General features: G+C 49.8%; 1 protein-coding gene across 1 annotated transcript in view; it reads left to right on the top strand.

Annotated features, from left to right (window-relative positions):
• Positions 1–15,842, top strand: part of PRRX2 (paired related homeobox 2) — a 125,158-nt gene extending 109,316 nt beyond the window's left edge. The window contains exons 3-4 of the mRNA XM_069609227.1: positions 9,459–9,637; positions 10,627–15,842. Coding sequence (XP_069465328.1) covers positions 9,459–9,637; positions 10,627–10,768 — 321 coding nt within the window. The 3' untranslated portion in view covers positions 10,769–15,842. The remainder of the gene's footprint in view (positions 1–9,458; positions 9,638–10,626) is intronic.
• The last annotated feature ends 1,848 nt before the right edge of the window (positions 15,843–17,690 follow it).

Consider the following 17,690-nt stretch of genomic DNA (forward strand, 5'->3'; position numbering starts at 1 on the left):
CACTCATGCCATCCTCCTCTTTTGTATTTTTCAGTTTCTTCCTTCCTTCTGACCTTCCTTCCTTTCCTCCCTCCTTCTTTCTTTCCTTTTCCTTCCTTCCTTTCCTCCCTCTTTCCCTCTTTCCATTTTTCCTTCCTTCCTTCCTTCCTTCCTTCCTTCCTTCCTTCCTTCCTTCCTTCCTTCCTTCCTTCCTTCCTTCCTTCCTTCCTTCCTTCTTCCCTCCTCCCTTCGCCTGCTTTTGTGTTTCGCCTCTATTCCTTTTCTTTTGTTTTCATTCTTTCTATTTTCGTTCTTATTCTCTCCTTTCCTTCCTTCCTTCCTCCTTCCTTTATTCTTTCCTCTGATTTTGTGTTTACCCTCTATTTATTTCCTTCCTTCCTTCCTTCCTTCCTTCCTTCCTTCCTTCCTTCCTTCCTTCCTTCCTTCCTCTGATTTTGTGTTTAGCCTCCATTTCTTTCCTTTTGTTTTCATTCTTTCTATCTTCTTCCTTCCTTCCTTCCTTCCTTCCTTCCTTCCTTCCTTCCTTCCTTCCTTCCTTCCTTCCTTCCTTCCTTCCTTCCTTCCTTCCTTCCTTCCTTCCTTCCTTCCTTCCTTCCTTCCTTCCTTCCTTCCTTCCCTCCCTTGTTCCTTTCTTCCTTCCTTCCCTCCCTTGTTCCTTTCTTCCTTCCATTTTGTGTTTAGCCTCCATTTCCTTCTTTTTGTTTTCATTCTATTTTCTTTTTTCATTCTCTCCTTTCCTTCCTTCCTCCTTCCTTCATTCTTTCCTCTGATTTTGTGTTTACCCTGTATTTATTTCCTTCCTTCCTTCCTTCCTTCCTTCCTTCCTTCCTTCCTTCCTTCCTTCCTTCCTTCCTTCCTTCCTTCCTTCCTTCCTTCCTTCCTTCCTTCCTTTGATTGTGTTTAGCCTCCATTTCCTTCTTTTTGATTTCATTCTTTCTATTTTCTTTCTTCCTTCCCCCAGTCCTTCTTCCTTCATTTTTCTCTCATTCACAGGGGACACCGTGGCCTTCTCCTCCCCCAACCCCAGTATTTTCCACCCATTCCCTGACCGCACCCTGTTCTCTGTTGTCAGGGGACCATATTGAGGCAGTTCTATGCTAAGGATCAGTCACGTGGCACTAAACAGGTGGAACTCGTCTTGGAGCTGAGGCAGAGAGTGCAAGCTAACAAGTGTGGAGTACAGAAAGGGGGGACAGTGGGAGGACCACCCACCCGGGGGGTTGCGGGGGTTTCACTCAGAGTCAGGAAAGAGGACTGTGGGAGGGTGTAGGACATCGGCGTGAACTTACAAGCAGAGAGAGTGAGGGCAGAGAGGGTGCACGAAGATTGAGAAAGCGGGGGAGCAGGCAGGATTAGAAATAGGGGTGAGGCACAAGCATTTGGTAGTGTTCTTGGTACCGGATCAACTTTACAGGAAAGCCCGCATCTCAAATTCCCGGAGTCAACTTTACAACCTGTACATCTCAGGGTGAAGTATTTTGAAAGCTCTGTGCACCCGATTCTGACGTGCATGCAAAAATAGAAAAATGTTCTCCCATACAGGGATACAAGAGATGACACGAATAGGAGGTACACGGAAAGCCAGCGAGGCCGATTTCAAGCAAATTACATTTCAACAAACGACAATGCAAACTACAAGAGATCTAATCACACAGAATACATAAGAAAGAACGACAGATGGGTGAACAAGCGAAGGCTCAATTCTTCGACTGAGCAAAGCGCTGACTGGTCCCATAACAAAAAACGTGAACCCGTTGGTCCATGGAGATGGCTGAAAAAGGTGCTAAACCCAAATACTCCAGCATAACAACGAAACGTTCCATCAACGCCAACATACAACATTGCTCAAGAATCTCGACACGTCTCTGAACCAAAAGAAACATCCTTGTGCTCATGGAACACGAGAAGCCATGAACACTTAACTAAATCAGATGCATTTGACCTGGCACAATTCGACATCATCTGTCTCCAGGAGACCTGGTTGACGGATTTACCAACGATTGACGGCTATGATACCTGTATTTCACCGGCAAGTAAGGGCCTGTTTGGCAGACCATCATCCAGCCTTTTGACGGCAGTCAAACTTGGATCGGGCATCTCTATTAAAGAAAAAGTAATAGAATCATACGGTATCTTGGCCTTACAAGCAGAATGGATCCAAATGGAAAACTCCTCACGAAAGAAAACAAAATCCAGTTTAGCCATTATAAACGTGTATTGGAACCCGCAAAGAACAACCAATACTGAGTTCTGCAACGCCGTCGCAGGCACCCTAGATAAATTTACCATCGAACTGGCCACTGATCACATCCTTATTTGTGAAGACCTAAACGCGAGGTGCAACCAACTCGGGAAAAACCCCCATCTGTCGCCATCTCTAGAACACGGTTCAATATGGTCGGACCTTATGGACTCCAGAAATTTTCACAACGTGGCAGCGCTGCGCGGCCGCTTTCCAATGATTCCAACCTGGGAACGTTTGGACACCTCAGCCACACTGGATTATATTTTCGTCTCACATTCCCTTCTCTCATCAATCGATCTCTATGAAGTCTACCGAACCAAAGCCAGTGATCACAATTTGCTGTCAACGACCTTTGTGTCAGTAAATACTCCCAAAGAACTCTATACCTTCGACTTGGAGGTTTTACGTAACTCCTCTCGAATCCAACTTTCAGCAGCTAACATCACAGATATCTCCCGGAAGGTTGATGAGGCAGATGACAACAACATATTCTCACAAATTAGGCCCAACTACCTCCCGTTACTTGTGAAGTATAGGAAAAAGCAAATAAACCAAGCGCCATCGATTGAACGCAAGACCCATGAATATGACTTGCAAGTGGTGATGAAAAGAAGAGTACTCCGTAAACTGAGACGTCTGGCTAACGTTTCTGATAACAACGAACAAAAAGAAATCGCCATTGCGGCTGCAAAATCATATAAAGCATGGCTGAAACATCATAAAGGGATAATGTACCAGAACGATGCGGAAAAATGCTGAAAATCCTAATGTCTAAAAATACAAAAGAATTCTGGGCACTGATCAAGAATAAAAGCATCGAGTCAGCCAGCCAATTATCAAACGTTATACCAGAATCAACCTGGATTTCCTTCTTTGTAGCCCAATTTGCACCATTGCCTGAAACAACAGAAGCAACTGCTTTCCCTACAGCGACTCCTTGGGTTGATCTCACAGAACAAGAAGAGATTTTGACCACGATACTTAAACTGAAAACATCTAGGGCACCGGGCCCTGATGGTCTAACCAACATGGACCTAAAACAACATCCTAAGGAATGGTCCTTCCTAATATCCAACATTTTCAACGAATGCCAGGCCAAGAAACAAATCCCTAAAATTGGATAGAAGCACTGATAGTGCCCATCTTCAAAAAGGGAAGTAGAGATAATCCAGCGAACTACAGGCCTATAGCCCTTTTGGACATTATGGGGAAAATGTTCGCAACTCTTCTCCTATCCCGATTTCACAGATGGGCAAGAACAGCTCCATGCCTCGACAAACTCCAAACAGGCTTTGTCAAAAACGCGAGCACAAGCATCAACATTATGATACTAAACATCATAAAAGAAAAAGTGAAGAACGGCACCCCGAAAGTTTTCATTGCATTCATAGATCTGACACAAGCTTTCGGTAGAATTGGGCATAGGAAACTCTGGTCAAAGCTATCAAAGTGGAACTGCCTGGGTGAAATCCTAGGACCCGTGATCGCTCTGCACACAGATACAAAGTTGAGAGTTCGGCTCAACAAGCAAGGCCTGATGTCTGAGCAATTTCCATCAGAACGAGGCGTGAAGCAGGGGTGCCCGCTTGCCCCGGCCCTCTTGATAGCATTTCTGGGAGATTACCAACACACCCAATCGGTGATAAGAGCTTTCCCCCCAAAAATAGGAAATACCGCAATATCTAGACTTTTCTATGCAGACGATCTGATCCTTATAGATCAGACCCAAATTGGGCTTCAACGCCAACTCAACAACCTGGCCAAATATATCGAAGATAACGATTTGGAAATAAACACCAACAAATCAAAAATTCTGATCATGGGAAAAACCTGTTCAGCTGCAAGCAACAACGGACACTGGTTCCTGAATAACAAGATAGAGATTGTCTCCAGTATAAAATATCTAGGAATAATGTTCGATGCAACGCGCTCAGAAAAGGCTATCCATTTGGCCTTGTGGTCAAAAATAAAAACATTGACCACTCAGACCAAACTTGTAGATCGGAAATATGGAAAATCTTCTCTTCTACCAGCAATCCAATTCTATAAGCAAAAGGTGGTCCCATCAATAACCTATGCAATGGATGCAGCTTTAAACATTCAAGATACGATCTGGGCAAAGTTGGAAGGTTATTTGTGGAAAGCAGTTTTGGGCCTCCCGAAATCAACATCTATCTCAGCTATCAGGCGCGAGCTGGGCCTCTTATCATTGAAAGCATCTGTCAAGCAAAGCCAAATAAGACTTTTGTGCAAAATCATTTCTCCAGACGCTCTACCATTGTTTAAAGCGATCCAAAAGGAACTTATCCAAGGACAATGTAAAGCGCTGAACAAATGGGAGCAAGAACTGCAAAAAAATCTGGCGGACATAGCCTGTACATCTGAAAACTTAATTCATAACCCCGCCAAGGTAAAAAGAAAAATAGCTCCGGATGACTGGATTCAAACATGCGAGGCAGCGATGGCAAACAAGCTGCTCACTCATTTACCACCGACTACAAATCAGCTTAATAGACCTTTAAATTACTGTATAAAATTTCCTGACAAAAGGCTACAGAAATATTTCATGAAAATAAGATTCAACCTCATGTTAACTCAAGAAATTAAAGCCATTCGGACAAAATCCACTAAACATGGTGGTGCCGTTTGATTGCGGGCGAAAAGACGAAACGGTCCACGGCGGCGGTAAAAATTTTGGAGGCCGCTCTCAAACGAGCAACAGAGAGTGTAACCTCTCCCAGTACTCCCTAACTAAGTCCCTTCCCACACGCCCCGTTCGGCTCCGCTTCCTACGACACACTGTACTTTCTGCAACGCTTTCATGTGACATATGAGAGGTGATTTCTTGTAAAAATCAAATTTTGTTTTGATTATAAATAAGTAAATAAAAACATTAAAAAATAAAAAAATAAAAAGCACCAAATTCGGAAAAAGTAAGATTGTGGTGGCCTGGCATCACATTCTCGAATTTTGCATGGGCCGGCTTTATGGGCACACAAGGTGAAACCCGGGACTGCAGGCCAGGCACTGCCAGGAGACTCTTCTTGCCAAGTCCGGGCTTTGCATGTAAGAAACAGGAGTTAAAATGCGGGACCGTGAGCTGCCATTAACATCTACTGGACACGTTTCTCTTTTATAATGAAGGCGCTCCCCGGGCGGCAGCACCACGTTTCTGATTTATTGAAGGATCAAGGACACTTTGGTGGATTGGGAAAGTGTCAGACTTTTCAGAAATCTTCGCAGCGACGCCCCACAACGGGAGGAGCTATTAGTCACTTTTGCCGCTGGAGAGCCCCACAGCTCCCCGCCAATCCCTGCACCCACCCCAGAAACCTGGTGCTGGACACGGACACGGGAGAATGCCGGCTTTCGACGCTACTCTTCTGCTGAGCTTAGAGGTCGGACCTGCTCCTGGCTTTCAAGGCGCTATGAAAGGCAGGGCCTAAGACTCTTGCGGCGAAAGCGTCCACATATTTCCCGACACGCTCTCTTCAGATCTCCCAGTCGCCCCCAGAGTCCATCAATAAAAGGAGGGTGGGTGGGGGGGCACCTGGCTGTCTTCATATCACTCAGCCGTGCTAGGGGGCGGGCGTCCTCTGTCCCTCTGGGAAGCAGAATAAGTCAATGTTAATCTGAACACACGGGGCTCTTGCCCCTCACTGGTGGCACTCAGCGCTGCTCACGGGGTGAACCGCTCCTCAGAAATCCCACCTCTGCTGCCCTCCCGCGCGCCAGTGCAATCATTACAGGTGATAAGAACATTATCATACATGCATGTACTGCCACCTGCTGGTAGGAGCCTGCCAGAGGCCTCGACAAGCCGCTTTCTGCACGGCGACTTCACGCCTCTGGTCCTGCAGTACCCCGAAGGCGCCAGCAGGAGTCCCCACACCCGCACGGGCCACCTCCGGCGAGAATGAATCGGCATTGGTCAGAATAATAAGAGTGATAAGTAAGAAAGAAATAAGCAGGCGTTAATAACAATACTTGACTACAATAAATAAGAGTAACAATAGACATTATAATATCAAGACTAGCAATACAACTAGCAACTGTAATAACTGAAACAATTATTTCTTATTTATAATCCAACTGGAAAGAAGACAGTCAATAATAATAATGTGTAAATAACATGAATAATATTGGTCCTATATTATTATGTTTACTTTTGTACTCCTATTATGTAACAGCGCCACGATGCCTACGGGCCGCTGGGCGCTTTATAATTATAAATAAATAAATTATATTAAGTATTACTCATTATAATAGTCAATATATTAGTAGTTAATAATGCCTCTGTTACTTTACAAAAAAGATATTGAAAGTTGCCATTTAATATCATGTGTTAAGTATTGGCCAGTTTAATAATATTCGTTTTACCGACTTCAAAAAGACGGAAAGGCAAATAAGGATTTGAACACGTGACCTGCAGGTTATACAGCACGTGCATTGACTAAGGGAGCTGTGTAACGCATAACAGCTCTGTTGCTTTCTGCGCAATCCGCTGACGTCCCTTCATTGCAGTCTCTTTGTGGATCTCCAGGTGGGGAAAGTCGTGATAAAGGCCCCTTTGATGTGTCTCACTGACAGCTCTGTGTGGCGCCCCCTGTGTATGTGTGGAGCAAAAGCTCCTGGGCAGAGGTGCGGGTAAGGAAGCTCAGTGGGGTCAACACCTGCTGTGGGGATTTCAGTGTTAACTCCATATGGAAGAGAACTAGAAAGGGCGCTGCTAAATGACCCCTATAGGTCAATAAAGCGAGTTTGGGTTGAATAGTAAGAGTGGCCTTCATTTAACGCGCATTGAAGCAATCACCAGTGCCCTCCGGGAGGTCCACACCACACGCCTAATATGTTAAGAATGAGCCCCCCAGTAGCTCCCAGGGGTGGGGGACATCGCCTCGCCCATGGGCATGGCTCCTGTTACAAAGCATTGATGACAGGCCCGGCTGCCCACCCACTGCAGGGCACTGAAGCCTCGAAGGCACCGATATAACGCGGACAGTGACTGCTTTGCAAGAAGCAACGTAGAACGTGGGGTTTCAACGGTGTTCCCACCCTCTTTCCTTTCTACCTTTCTCACATTGTTCATCCCAGCTTTCCTTCTCTCCCTCTGCTCTTCTATATTACTTTGCATTCTTCTTTCTTTCCTTCTTTATATCATTCCATCAGTCTTTCCATCTTTCATCCTTTCCAAATGACTGTCCTTCCTTCCTTCCTTCCTTCCTTCCTTCCTTCCTTCCTTCCTTCCTTCCTTCCTTCCTTCCTTCCTTCCTTCCTTCCTTCCTTCCTTCCTTCCTTCCTTCCTTCCTTCCTTCCTTCCTTCCTCGCTTCCTCGCTTCCTCGCTTCCTCCCTTCCTTCCTGGGAAGGAAGGAAGGAAGGAAGGAAGGAAATATAGACCAAAGAAAATAATGTAGAGTGAAAGGAAGGAACGCTAGAAAGAAGAAAAGAACAAACGAAAGTTCGATAGCAAGGAAGTAGAATGAATGGGAGAAAAAGATCTACAAAAAACGAAAGGAAGAGGAAAAATAGAGGCGATGATAAGAGGAGAAAATAAATAATAAAATAAGGAAGGAAATAAATAGATAAGAACAGAGAGCGGGAAAAGAAAAGGGAGAACTAGACAGAAGAAAAGGATGAAAGACAGATGGAAAGTAGTCTTATATGTGAACTTCTTGTGAATGAGTCCGGTTCAGGAAACGGACCAGTGAGCTTCAGCTTTGAAAAGGTGCCCTACAGTCAGGCCCATTATCGATGCCATGTACCAGTAGTTGTTGCACCCGCCCCCCCCTTTCCACCCTCTGAAGGCCCTCCCCCACAGTCCCCTCTGAGAGCTGCTGAAAGTGCCCTGCAGTTATCAGTCAGGTTCATTATTTAGGCAAAATGACCCTCAGAGGGGGGCCATTACCGGTCGGCCTTTGTTAGAAGCCTAACCAGTGATGGCCCCCGTCCGAGGGTCATATTGCCATTAGTACGCTGGCACGTCGTACCGGGGTACTGAGTGCAATTTTTCTCAAGTCGCGAAAATGAGCTGCAACCATTTCTCGACTCGAGAAATAAAAATAGCCGCCAGGGATCGGTGATGGCGGCCATTAAAATCAATGAGAAGAATACCAAACAAAAAAAATGTCTGCCTACACATAGTCCCTTCTCTCTTTCCATTGCGGCCAGTTGCAGGAAAAACTCTGGAGATCAGAGCCTTTTCTGGCAGGTAAGGCCGGAGCCAGGGCCAATGAGCTTCTGTTTTCCAAGCTCATTGACCCTTGGTGGGTACTAATGATACTTTGCAACAGAAAACAAGGCCAATGGGAAAGATGCCATCAGGCGCAGTTTACCAGGTCTTTACAAGTCTTGTGTTCTTCCCAAGATAGCCTTGATAAATACTTCAATGTTTTAAAATAAGATATTTCAACACAGTGCCCATGTATGCATTACAGAAATAGCCATTTTTAGTTTTCACTATTAGGTGGTGTTGGCACCACCTATTGCATTACAGTACAGATAGGGGGAATGGCACATAAGGAGGGACACAGAGCTTGTAGGCGTTGTTTAGTTATTTGTCTTCTCACTTCCGACTGCCCATGACTATGCTGATTCCTACGGCCGTTCCCACCCAGTCCCTGCCCCTCCCTGCCCAAAACACCTCCCCATGGGAACTCTTTCAGCTCACTTTATCAAGCCTTACCATCAAACAGTGCACTCGAAGTGCCTGCAAGCCTTTTTTTCAACAGTCTTCTGAGAGTCAATGGGTTAATGGGAGCTATAAACATGCTACTTGTGTAATAAAAATTTCTAAACCAGTTGTGCCGTCGGCCACTTGATTTATAAGCACTATGTGTGTAATCACTGAAGTCCTGTTAAAAACAAGCATTACCAAAGCCAACAGTTTTGGCTTGTGCATATGTATTAGGTATTTGCCAATCACTTCTATTAGATGGCCAGGTACTCGCACTATTTTGCAGCTGCTACCCTCAATGGCCAGTTAATACCACTACGGCAGTGCCTGCCAAGTGCCTTTCCCATGCCTACACAAAAGCCCAAACGGTTGGCAATGCCAGTGCTTGTTAGTAATAGGACCTGAATCCTTTCTGCTGCATCCTGCAGTGAAAAGGCAGTGGCACAGCGGGGCTAGTGGGGCAGTGTGCATGAACGTGCCACCACGCTGATGGCTTTACCCATTTCTCTCTCTCCCTCTTTCTCTCTTATAAACACCAGGTTTGGTTCCAGAACCGGAGAGCCAAGTTCCGGCGCAACGAGCGCGCCATGTTGGCGAGCCGCTCCGCGTCCCTCCTGAAGTCCTACAGCCAAGAGGTGGTGATGGAGCAACCGGTGGCCCCGCGTCCCACGGGCCACAACTCGGACTACCTTTCCTGGAGCAGCAGCCCCCCCTACAGGTAACAGGCCATGTGCTGATATCTAGTGCCCCCCCCAGCTAATAATAGCAATGCTAATATTGATCCTTATAATGAGGACAATGGCCCTGGCCTCTCAGGCATTACCCTCTCCCTCCTGTAGAGGAACAGGTTCCCTCACCCAGCACTGCTGCCCCCCTCAAACAGCTGCAGGCAAAGCTTTGCTTCCACCCCTCGAAGGCATGGTATGTGAAACCAAAGTGAAGCCCGACCACCCACCACTGTTCCCCATGCCGTGTCCCGTGCCCCTCTGAACTGGCAGCTTCTCCTTCAGCCCCTGCCACCGTGGCAGCGCCATGCCATCCGATTTCCCTCATCTGCCCCCCCGCTTCCTCGCCGCTCTCAATCATCGTGTGCTAGTCTAGAACCATCTGCAGGGAACGTTCTAGATAATCTCGACCCCTCCCAAGCGCTTCTCCTCGGTCCCTGTGTGCTGTTCTCGATAAACTCTGATTCCCCGGGATCCCGGCTGGATCTCTTGCCTCTGCATCACTAGAGACAAGGGGTGGACTGGCCTGCAGCAAACTCTGCAGATTTCCCCCTAGGCCTCTACACAGGGGCTAGGGATGGACTGGCCTACAGCAAACTCAGCAGATATCCCGGTAGGCCTCTACAAACTGGCCAGGGGTGGACTGGCCTACAGCAAACTCTGCAGATTTCCCGGTAGGCCTCTACACACTGGGCAGGGGTGGACTGGCCTATGGGGAACTCTGCAGATTTCCTGGTAGGCCTCTGCACCCTCTACCTCTTTTGGGTTGTAACCTATGCTATTTCCACATTTTCTCAGAGAAAAAGGTTTGGGCTTGCTGAAAATATGTAATATGGGGCCACTTAGAACATTATTTGCAGGGCCTCTTTTGGTTCCCTGTCCGGCCCTGTAGTGAGCGTGCAGGCCTTACACCCGATTGTCACAAAATGGCTGCCCTCCGCTGCTGTGCTTTCATTTTGTTTCTATTTCTCTTTTTCCACAGCACGGCACCACCCTATACCCCACCCACCAGCAGCAGTAGCCCACCGCCCCAGGGGGTGAACATGGCCAACAGCATTGCCAGTCTGCGCCTCAAAGCCAAAGAATTCAGCCTCTTTCAGAACCAGGTGCCAACCGTGAACTGACTGTGCCCCGAGCGGCCTGTACGAGGACTCACCGGAGCTTTCACAAAGAGAGAGACGGGCAGCGCGGGCACATATGAGAAGCGAGAAGGCGGGGAGTAGAAGAGGCCCCAGAGCAAGGCACCACCAAAGGCGGAGGACCGAATGCTGACACCCGCTCCGTAGCGTGAGCGCACCCAGAAACAGTTCTGTCCCCAACACTGCAGCCAAGAGCTGTTTATATGGACACTGTTACCACCTCCCCTCCAGCCGTGACCCCAACAGCTGCCTATCCTGCCGCCAACTACCAGAGCTCCCTCCAACACTGCATCCAGCAGCGGTCTCTCTGGCCTCGCCAGCACCGGAGATCTCCCTCCAACACTGCACCCAACAGCGGTCTCTCTGGATTCACCAGCACCCCCAGATCTCCTTCCAACACTACACCCAGCAGCTGTCTCTCTGGCCACTCCAGCACCCGAGATCTCCCTCCAACACTGCGCCCAGCAGCTGTCTCTCTGGCCTCGCCAGCACCCGAGAGCTCCCTCCAACACTGCACCCAACAGCGGTCTCTCTGGCCACTCCAGCACCCGAGATCTCCCTCCAACACTGCGCCCAACAGCGGTCTCTCTGGCCACTCCAGCACCCGAGATCTCCCTCCAACACTGCACCCAGCAGCTGTCTCTCTGGACACTCCAGCGCCCTACATCTCCCTCCAACACTGCGCCCAGCAGCTGTCTCTCTGGCCACTCCAGCACCCGAGATCGCCCTCCAACACAGCACCCAGCAGCTGTCTCTCTGGCCTCGCCAGCACCCGAGATCTCCCTCCAACACTGCACCCAACATCGGTCTCTCTGGCCACTCCAGCACCCTAGATCTCCCTCCAACGCTGCACCCAACAGCTGTCTCTCTGGCCACAACAGCACCCCCAGATCTCCCTCAAACACTGCACCCAACAGCTGTCTCTCTGGCCTCACCAGCACCCCCAGATCTCCCTCCAACGCTGCACCCAACAGCTGTCTCTCTGGCCTCACCAGCACCCCCAGATCTCCCTTCAACGCTGCACCCAACAGCGGTCTCTCTGGTCTCACCAGCACCCCCAGATCTCCCTCCAACGCTGCACCCAACAGCGGTCTCTCTGGCCTCACCAGCACCCAGAGATCTCCCTCCAACGCTGCAACCAGAAGCTGTCTCTCTGGCCACACCAGCACCCCAGATCTCCCTCCAACACTGCACCCAACAGCGGTCTCTCTGGCCTCACCAGCACCCCCAGATCTCCCTCCAACATTGCACCCAACAGCGGTCTCTCTGGCCACTCCAGCACCCCAGATCTCCCTCCAACACTGCACCCAACAGCTGTCTCTCTGGCCACACCAGCACCCCAGATCTCCCTCCAACACTGCACTCAGCTGCTGTCCCTCTGGCTTCTACACTCAGATCTCCCTCCAAAAGCTGGAGCCATCTGCTGTCTATCTAGCTGCCTCCACCCACCCCACCCTCCCCCAATTTAACCGACACCTCTCTCTAGGGCCAGATCACCCTGAAGCCCCCCCATCACTGCCCCCACACATGTCTATTGAGCCACTACCTCCAGTTTCCCCCGGTAATTCCCCCATCTGTCTCGCAGGCCGCTCTCCCCATCTCTCCCCATCCCTGTGCCACCACTCCTGCTCGCCTTTCGTCACTGCTCTGCATTCCCCCTGCCCCTTTCCTGCCCTTTTTCTTTCTTTGCTCTCTGTGGATTCTAGGGGTGGACACGCAGTGACGGGTTCCTGTGGCCCTCCAGGAGGCGGCAGGTTCCTGGGGACCGCCCTGGCTCCCGTGGCCCTCCAGGAGGCGGCAGGTTCCTGGGGGGCGCCCTGGCTCCCGTGGCCCTCTAGGAGGCGGCAGGTTCCTGGGGGGCGCCCTGGCTCCCGTGGCCCTCCAGGAGGCGGCAGGTTCCTGGGGGCCGCCGTGGCTCCTGTGGCCGGCAGCCTTAGCTGGGGCCGCCCTTTATAAGGGTGAATACAAATACGCACAGGCTCATCCCTCTCCCTCTCCCGCTTTGCCCCCCTCCCCCCTCCTGTGAGGTATTACACCTGTCACTCTCACATCCTGACACCTCCGCCCATCCTCGGTCTCTTCTTTCCTCTGTTTCTGTCACCCGCCCTTCTCTCCTGTGAGGCACCCCGCGCCTCCTGCCTGTGGCACCCCAGCCTCCCTTGCTCCCTGGGGGGCTTCTGGCCCCTGCAATCCAGGCTTCCTTCTTCCTTCACCATTGCCGGGGCCTGGGGTCCATCCCCGCTTCTGGCGGGGTCTCTCCTCCAGGGACAGAGGAGGAGGACTCGGGCATCAGCCTTCAGCGCCCAATCCGGGGTCCTCATCAGAGACTGTTTCTAGGAGCGCCGTTCCAAGCACTGGGGATGAGCTGCACTCCAGGGGGCAGCAGCGGGGTGCGCCACCGGTACCCCGCTTCTAGCGTCCAGCTGCACGGGGGATCAGAGCCCACCTGCTCACTGATGGGACTTCCAAGCGGCATCGCTGACCCGGGCCTGGACTGCACCCACTTGCTAGGAATGGAACTTAACCCTTCCCATGGCAGACGCGTGGCGAGGCCATGGGAGCGGCTCTAATCCCCACATCTCCACGTGAGCCTGTGTGCTCTTGAGCAAAGGAGGTGTTCCCCCTTTGCATCTGTTTCCTGAGTGGCCAGTACTGGTTCACTGGGAAACGTACTGGTGCAGGACACATTTCTGTTCACTCATGGACCTGCTCAACACCCCACAAGTCTTGGGTGGAAGCTCAAGATGGAGACCCCCCCTCCCCTCCCATTGGCACCCTATGATCCCCTAAATGCTGAGAGCACGTGCGCTCATCCTGGACCCCCATAAGAGATCATTGCAGGCTCCGCCCACTTCCGCATTTAAGTTAAAGACTATCATGTTTGGAATGAGGGGGGCAGCAGCACGATTGAAAGATTTACAGAAATCCTGGGTGTGCACCCCAGGAGTACCGGTGGGGCCACATGTGAAATTGGGGTCCATTAGGCCATGACAGTGCCCATCAACCCTCTCAGATATCCACGCGTGTGTGAGTAATGCCATGGCAACCAATGGAGACCTGGTGTCTGATGAGTGAAACAATGTGTGGGATTTCTCTTCTGGGGAGTCAGATGGGGATTGAGTCAAGGAGTGAGTTTTGATGTTTTAAGAGCAATGTTCAGGAATAAGGGGAGAAATGAGTGAGACATGCCTTCCCCTGGGTGAGATGATGAGACATGCCTTCCCCTGGGTGAGATGATGAGTGAGACATCACTTCCTCTGGAGGAGATGATGAGTGAGACATGCCTTTCCCTGGGTGAGATGATGAGTGAGACGTGACTTCCTCTGGGTGAAATGATGAGTGAGATATGCCTTCCCATGGGGGAGATGATGAGTGAGTCATGCCTTCCCCTGGGGGAAGATGATGAGTGAGACATGCCTTCCCCTGGGGGAGATTATGAGTGAGATATGACTTCCCCTGGGTGAGATGATGAGTGAGATATGCCTTCCCCTGGATGAGATGATGAGTGAGACATCACTTCCCCTGGGTGAGATGATGAGTGAGACATCACTTCCCCTGGGTGAGATGATGAGTTAGACATGCCTTCCCCTGAGTGAGATTATGAGTGAGACATTACTTCCCCTGGGTGAGATGATGAGTCTGATATGTCTTCCCCTGGGGGAGATTATGAGTGAGACATGCCTTCCCCTGGGTGAAATTATGAGTGAGACATGCCTTCCCCATGTGAGATTATGAGTGAGACATTACTTCCCCTGGGTGAGATGATGAGTGTGATATGTCTTCCCCTGGGTGAGATGATGAGTGTGATATGTCTTCCCCTGGAGGAGATTATGAGTGAGACATGCCTTCCCCTGGGTGATATTATGAGTGAGACATGCCTTCCCCTGGTGAGATTATGAGTGAGACATTACTTCCCCTGGGTGAGATGATGAGTGTGATATGTCTTCCCCTGGGGGAGATTATGAGTGAGACATGCCTTCCCCTGGGTGAGATTATGAGTGAGACATGCCTTCCCCTGGTGAGAGTATGAGTGAGACATTACTTCCCCTGGGTGAGATGATGAGTGTGATATGTCTTCCCCTGGGGGAGATTATGAGTGAGACATGCCTTCCCCTGGGTGAGATGATGAGTGAGACATCACTTCCCCTGGGTGAGATGATGAGTGAGACATGCCTTCCCCTGAGTGAGATTATGAGTGAAACATTGGTGAGAATTCGTTGGTAGGGTGACCAGATTTTTTAATTAAAAAACTGGGACAGGCCACCAACACAGAAGTTCGACTACAGTTTTGGTGGACTTAAGCACAAAAGAAGGACAAAAAACACACATAGGCCTCCAACGTAACTATAGTCCTAAGTCTATGTCGGTGGCCTTTTCCAGACAAAGTACATGTTTATTGAAAGCCTTTGGAGGAGAGAAGCCATGGAGAAAGGGGTAGGGTATGAAACGCGAGTATAAGAGCTGTGAGCGGGCCGATTTTGGCATGATTTTGGCAGGGCTACTGGCAAAAATTGGGACAATGGCCAGCCATCGCCAAATCCCAGGACGGGGTTTCAAAACCTTTAAAAGTATCGCGATGCTGGGACTATTGGCAAAATACCAGGTAGGTCCCAGCACTGGTCACCCTTTTGTTGGCGATGTGTGAGGATCGAGTTGTGATGAGCGTGGCGGAAGTGTCCAAGGGGTTGTGCCCTGTGGGGTAATCCGAGTGTCACGTGGTTCTGCACGCGTGCCATGCGTGGAATCCCTGTGGAGCGCATGCTCTTCCTGCTCCACTACTAGGGGGGTCCTCACTCTGCCGATGTCCACGTGTCCACAGTCCACGTGGGCACGGAAGGTGGCGAAAGACGCAAGTATTGTCCTGTGACAATGGCCCCCGGGAGCCTGATAGTTAAACGCGCCTCTCATAACCCAAGCTCTTCCATTTTGTTACAGTTTCTTTTATTTGGAATAAAAAGTACTTGTTTTTTTGTGTATCATTATTTTTAATACACTGTATGTTTTTTTTGTAAAAATGACTCTTGCAAAATAATTGAAAAAATAAATATTTTACCAAGTATTCTCTGCCTGGCTGCACACGTCACGGTTCCCTTTCTGGTTGTTTTGCCATACTGCTGCTGAAGGAAGACTTCTATATGCAGTCCTGGTGGTAAGTTAATGCACCTGCTGCGTCTGTGTCTTGCCAGTAACATGGATTGTGCAGATTAGCAACACATCGAAGCCACTTGAATTCTGCCAAGGCTGGTACAATACATTTACACGCTTTCTCCCCGAAAATATCTTCCCTCTCAAGCTCTTCGCTCCTCCACCTCCAACTCCCTCTTGGTCAGTTGTTTCTCTATGCAATGTGTTGGTGGTAGATCTCTTTCGTTCGGCTGGCGCCTCCCTTTGGAACAGCCTCTCTGAAACTCAAGGAGAACCATCTACGGTTCCAGAAGCACCTCAAGACCTGCCTCTTTGCTTCTGCATTCTCTCTTCCCCTCCCCTGCTGATTTCCTGTCTGATACTGGACTGGTCACCTGGCTACTCTCTGAACTCTGGCCCAGGTCCCTGCCTGCCCAGTTGCACACCTGCACTTCCCCCTGCAACCCCTGCACTTGTGGTCTGTATCTACAACCCTACATTCCCCTCTCCTGCACTTATTAGACACCTGTTGTCTGCCCTTTTAACACAGTCACTTTCCACCTGTTGGCTGCAGTACTTGTTGCACTGATTCCATGTCCTGCTCTTGCCCATCCATCTCCCCAGCACTTCTCCCCTCCCCGCTCCCCTACACTTGCACGAATTGAATGACACCTGGCCTAGTAAGATCGATGTCTCTGTCTTCCCTCTGTTTCCCCTCCCTTGCCTCGTCGCGCCTTGAAACACTTGTGTATAGGCGTGTCATAAATGCCATATCACATCATATCAAATGCTTGGATCTCCTGCCATCTAGTGACCAGTTTCGGAAACGCCTTAAATACTTACTGGTGATCTTCAGCCTACTTTTCTTTAAATAATACATTTTAGTGGGACACGCCCCTTTATGGAGAGGGCTTAAGAGGCCCCTACACCCTCTTCCATCATGTTAAGTTTCCGCAGCCTTGTGTGCAGTGGCAGTGCCTTAGCCGAGAGATTGCCAACCGCAAACAACTAAGAGAGCGTTCTGGAGAGCCCTGGCCACCAGGGGGTGGTCCCAGGAAGGGAAGGGGGAACTGGCAATGGACCGCGAGATCTCACAACCCTTCAAGAGATGGGAGACCCTCTGCCATTGCCCGCCGAGTGTCCTGATGCCACCCCTTCCTGAAGGAAGTGCCTGGTTCCTAGGGGGGCTTCTGGATAGGGGTTGCCATATGCCGTATACCATGTGGAGAGAGAGTGGTGTAGTGACGGGAGTAAGATCTGACAGTAGAGGGTCTTCTGGAGCCTAGTAGGGCTAGTGTTGCTGCTCCTGGGACCCCCTTCTCCTACAGACTCCTGCTTCACACCCCCGGCAGCCAGCTGGAACCTAGGTGGCGACTTTATGTGAAAATGCAGCCAATGGAGTGCCGAGGAGGTTTCAGGAAGAGTCAAGATGGGGAGACCTGACATGTGCAGAAGGAGTGGAAACCCTGCTTTCTCCCTCCAGCTGAAGCCATGAGTATCTCCCTTGCCTTTGTTGTAGGTGAAAGCATGCAATGAAAGACAGACGTAATATACTCAATGATTCAAATAAGACGCAGAGCCGGTATTTGTAGCTTCCAACACTTTATTCAATAAAGCGCAAACTGTCTCCTCTGGCGGTAGCCTGTCCCTTGCTACCATGTGGGTCACAGCCCAAAAGAACCAACAACAGAAAGGAGACTGGACTCCTTACACTAATAATGACAGTAGAAATGGGACATTACATCTCCCCCTTCCTTAGCATATAACTGGGGTGGGTAAGTCA

Source organism: Ambystoma mexicanum, chromosome 8 (genome assembly GCF_040938575.1).
Source record: "Ambystoma mexicanum isolate Mex_15411 chromosome 8, UKY_AmexF1_1, whole genome shotgun sequence".
Taxonomy (NCBI): Eukaryota; Metazoa; Chordata; class Amphibia; order Caudata; family Ambystomatidae; genus Ambystoma; species Ambystoma mexicanum.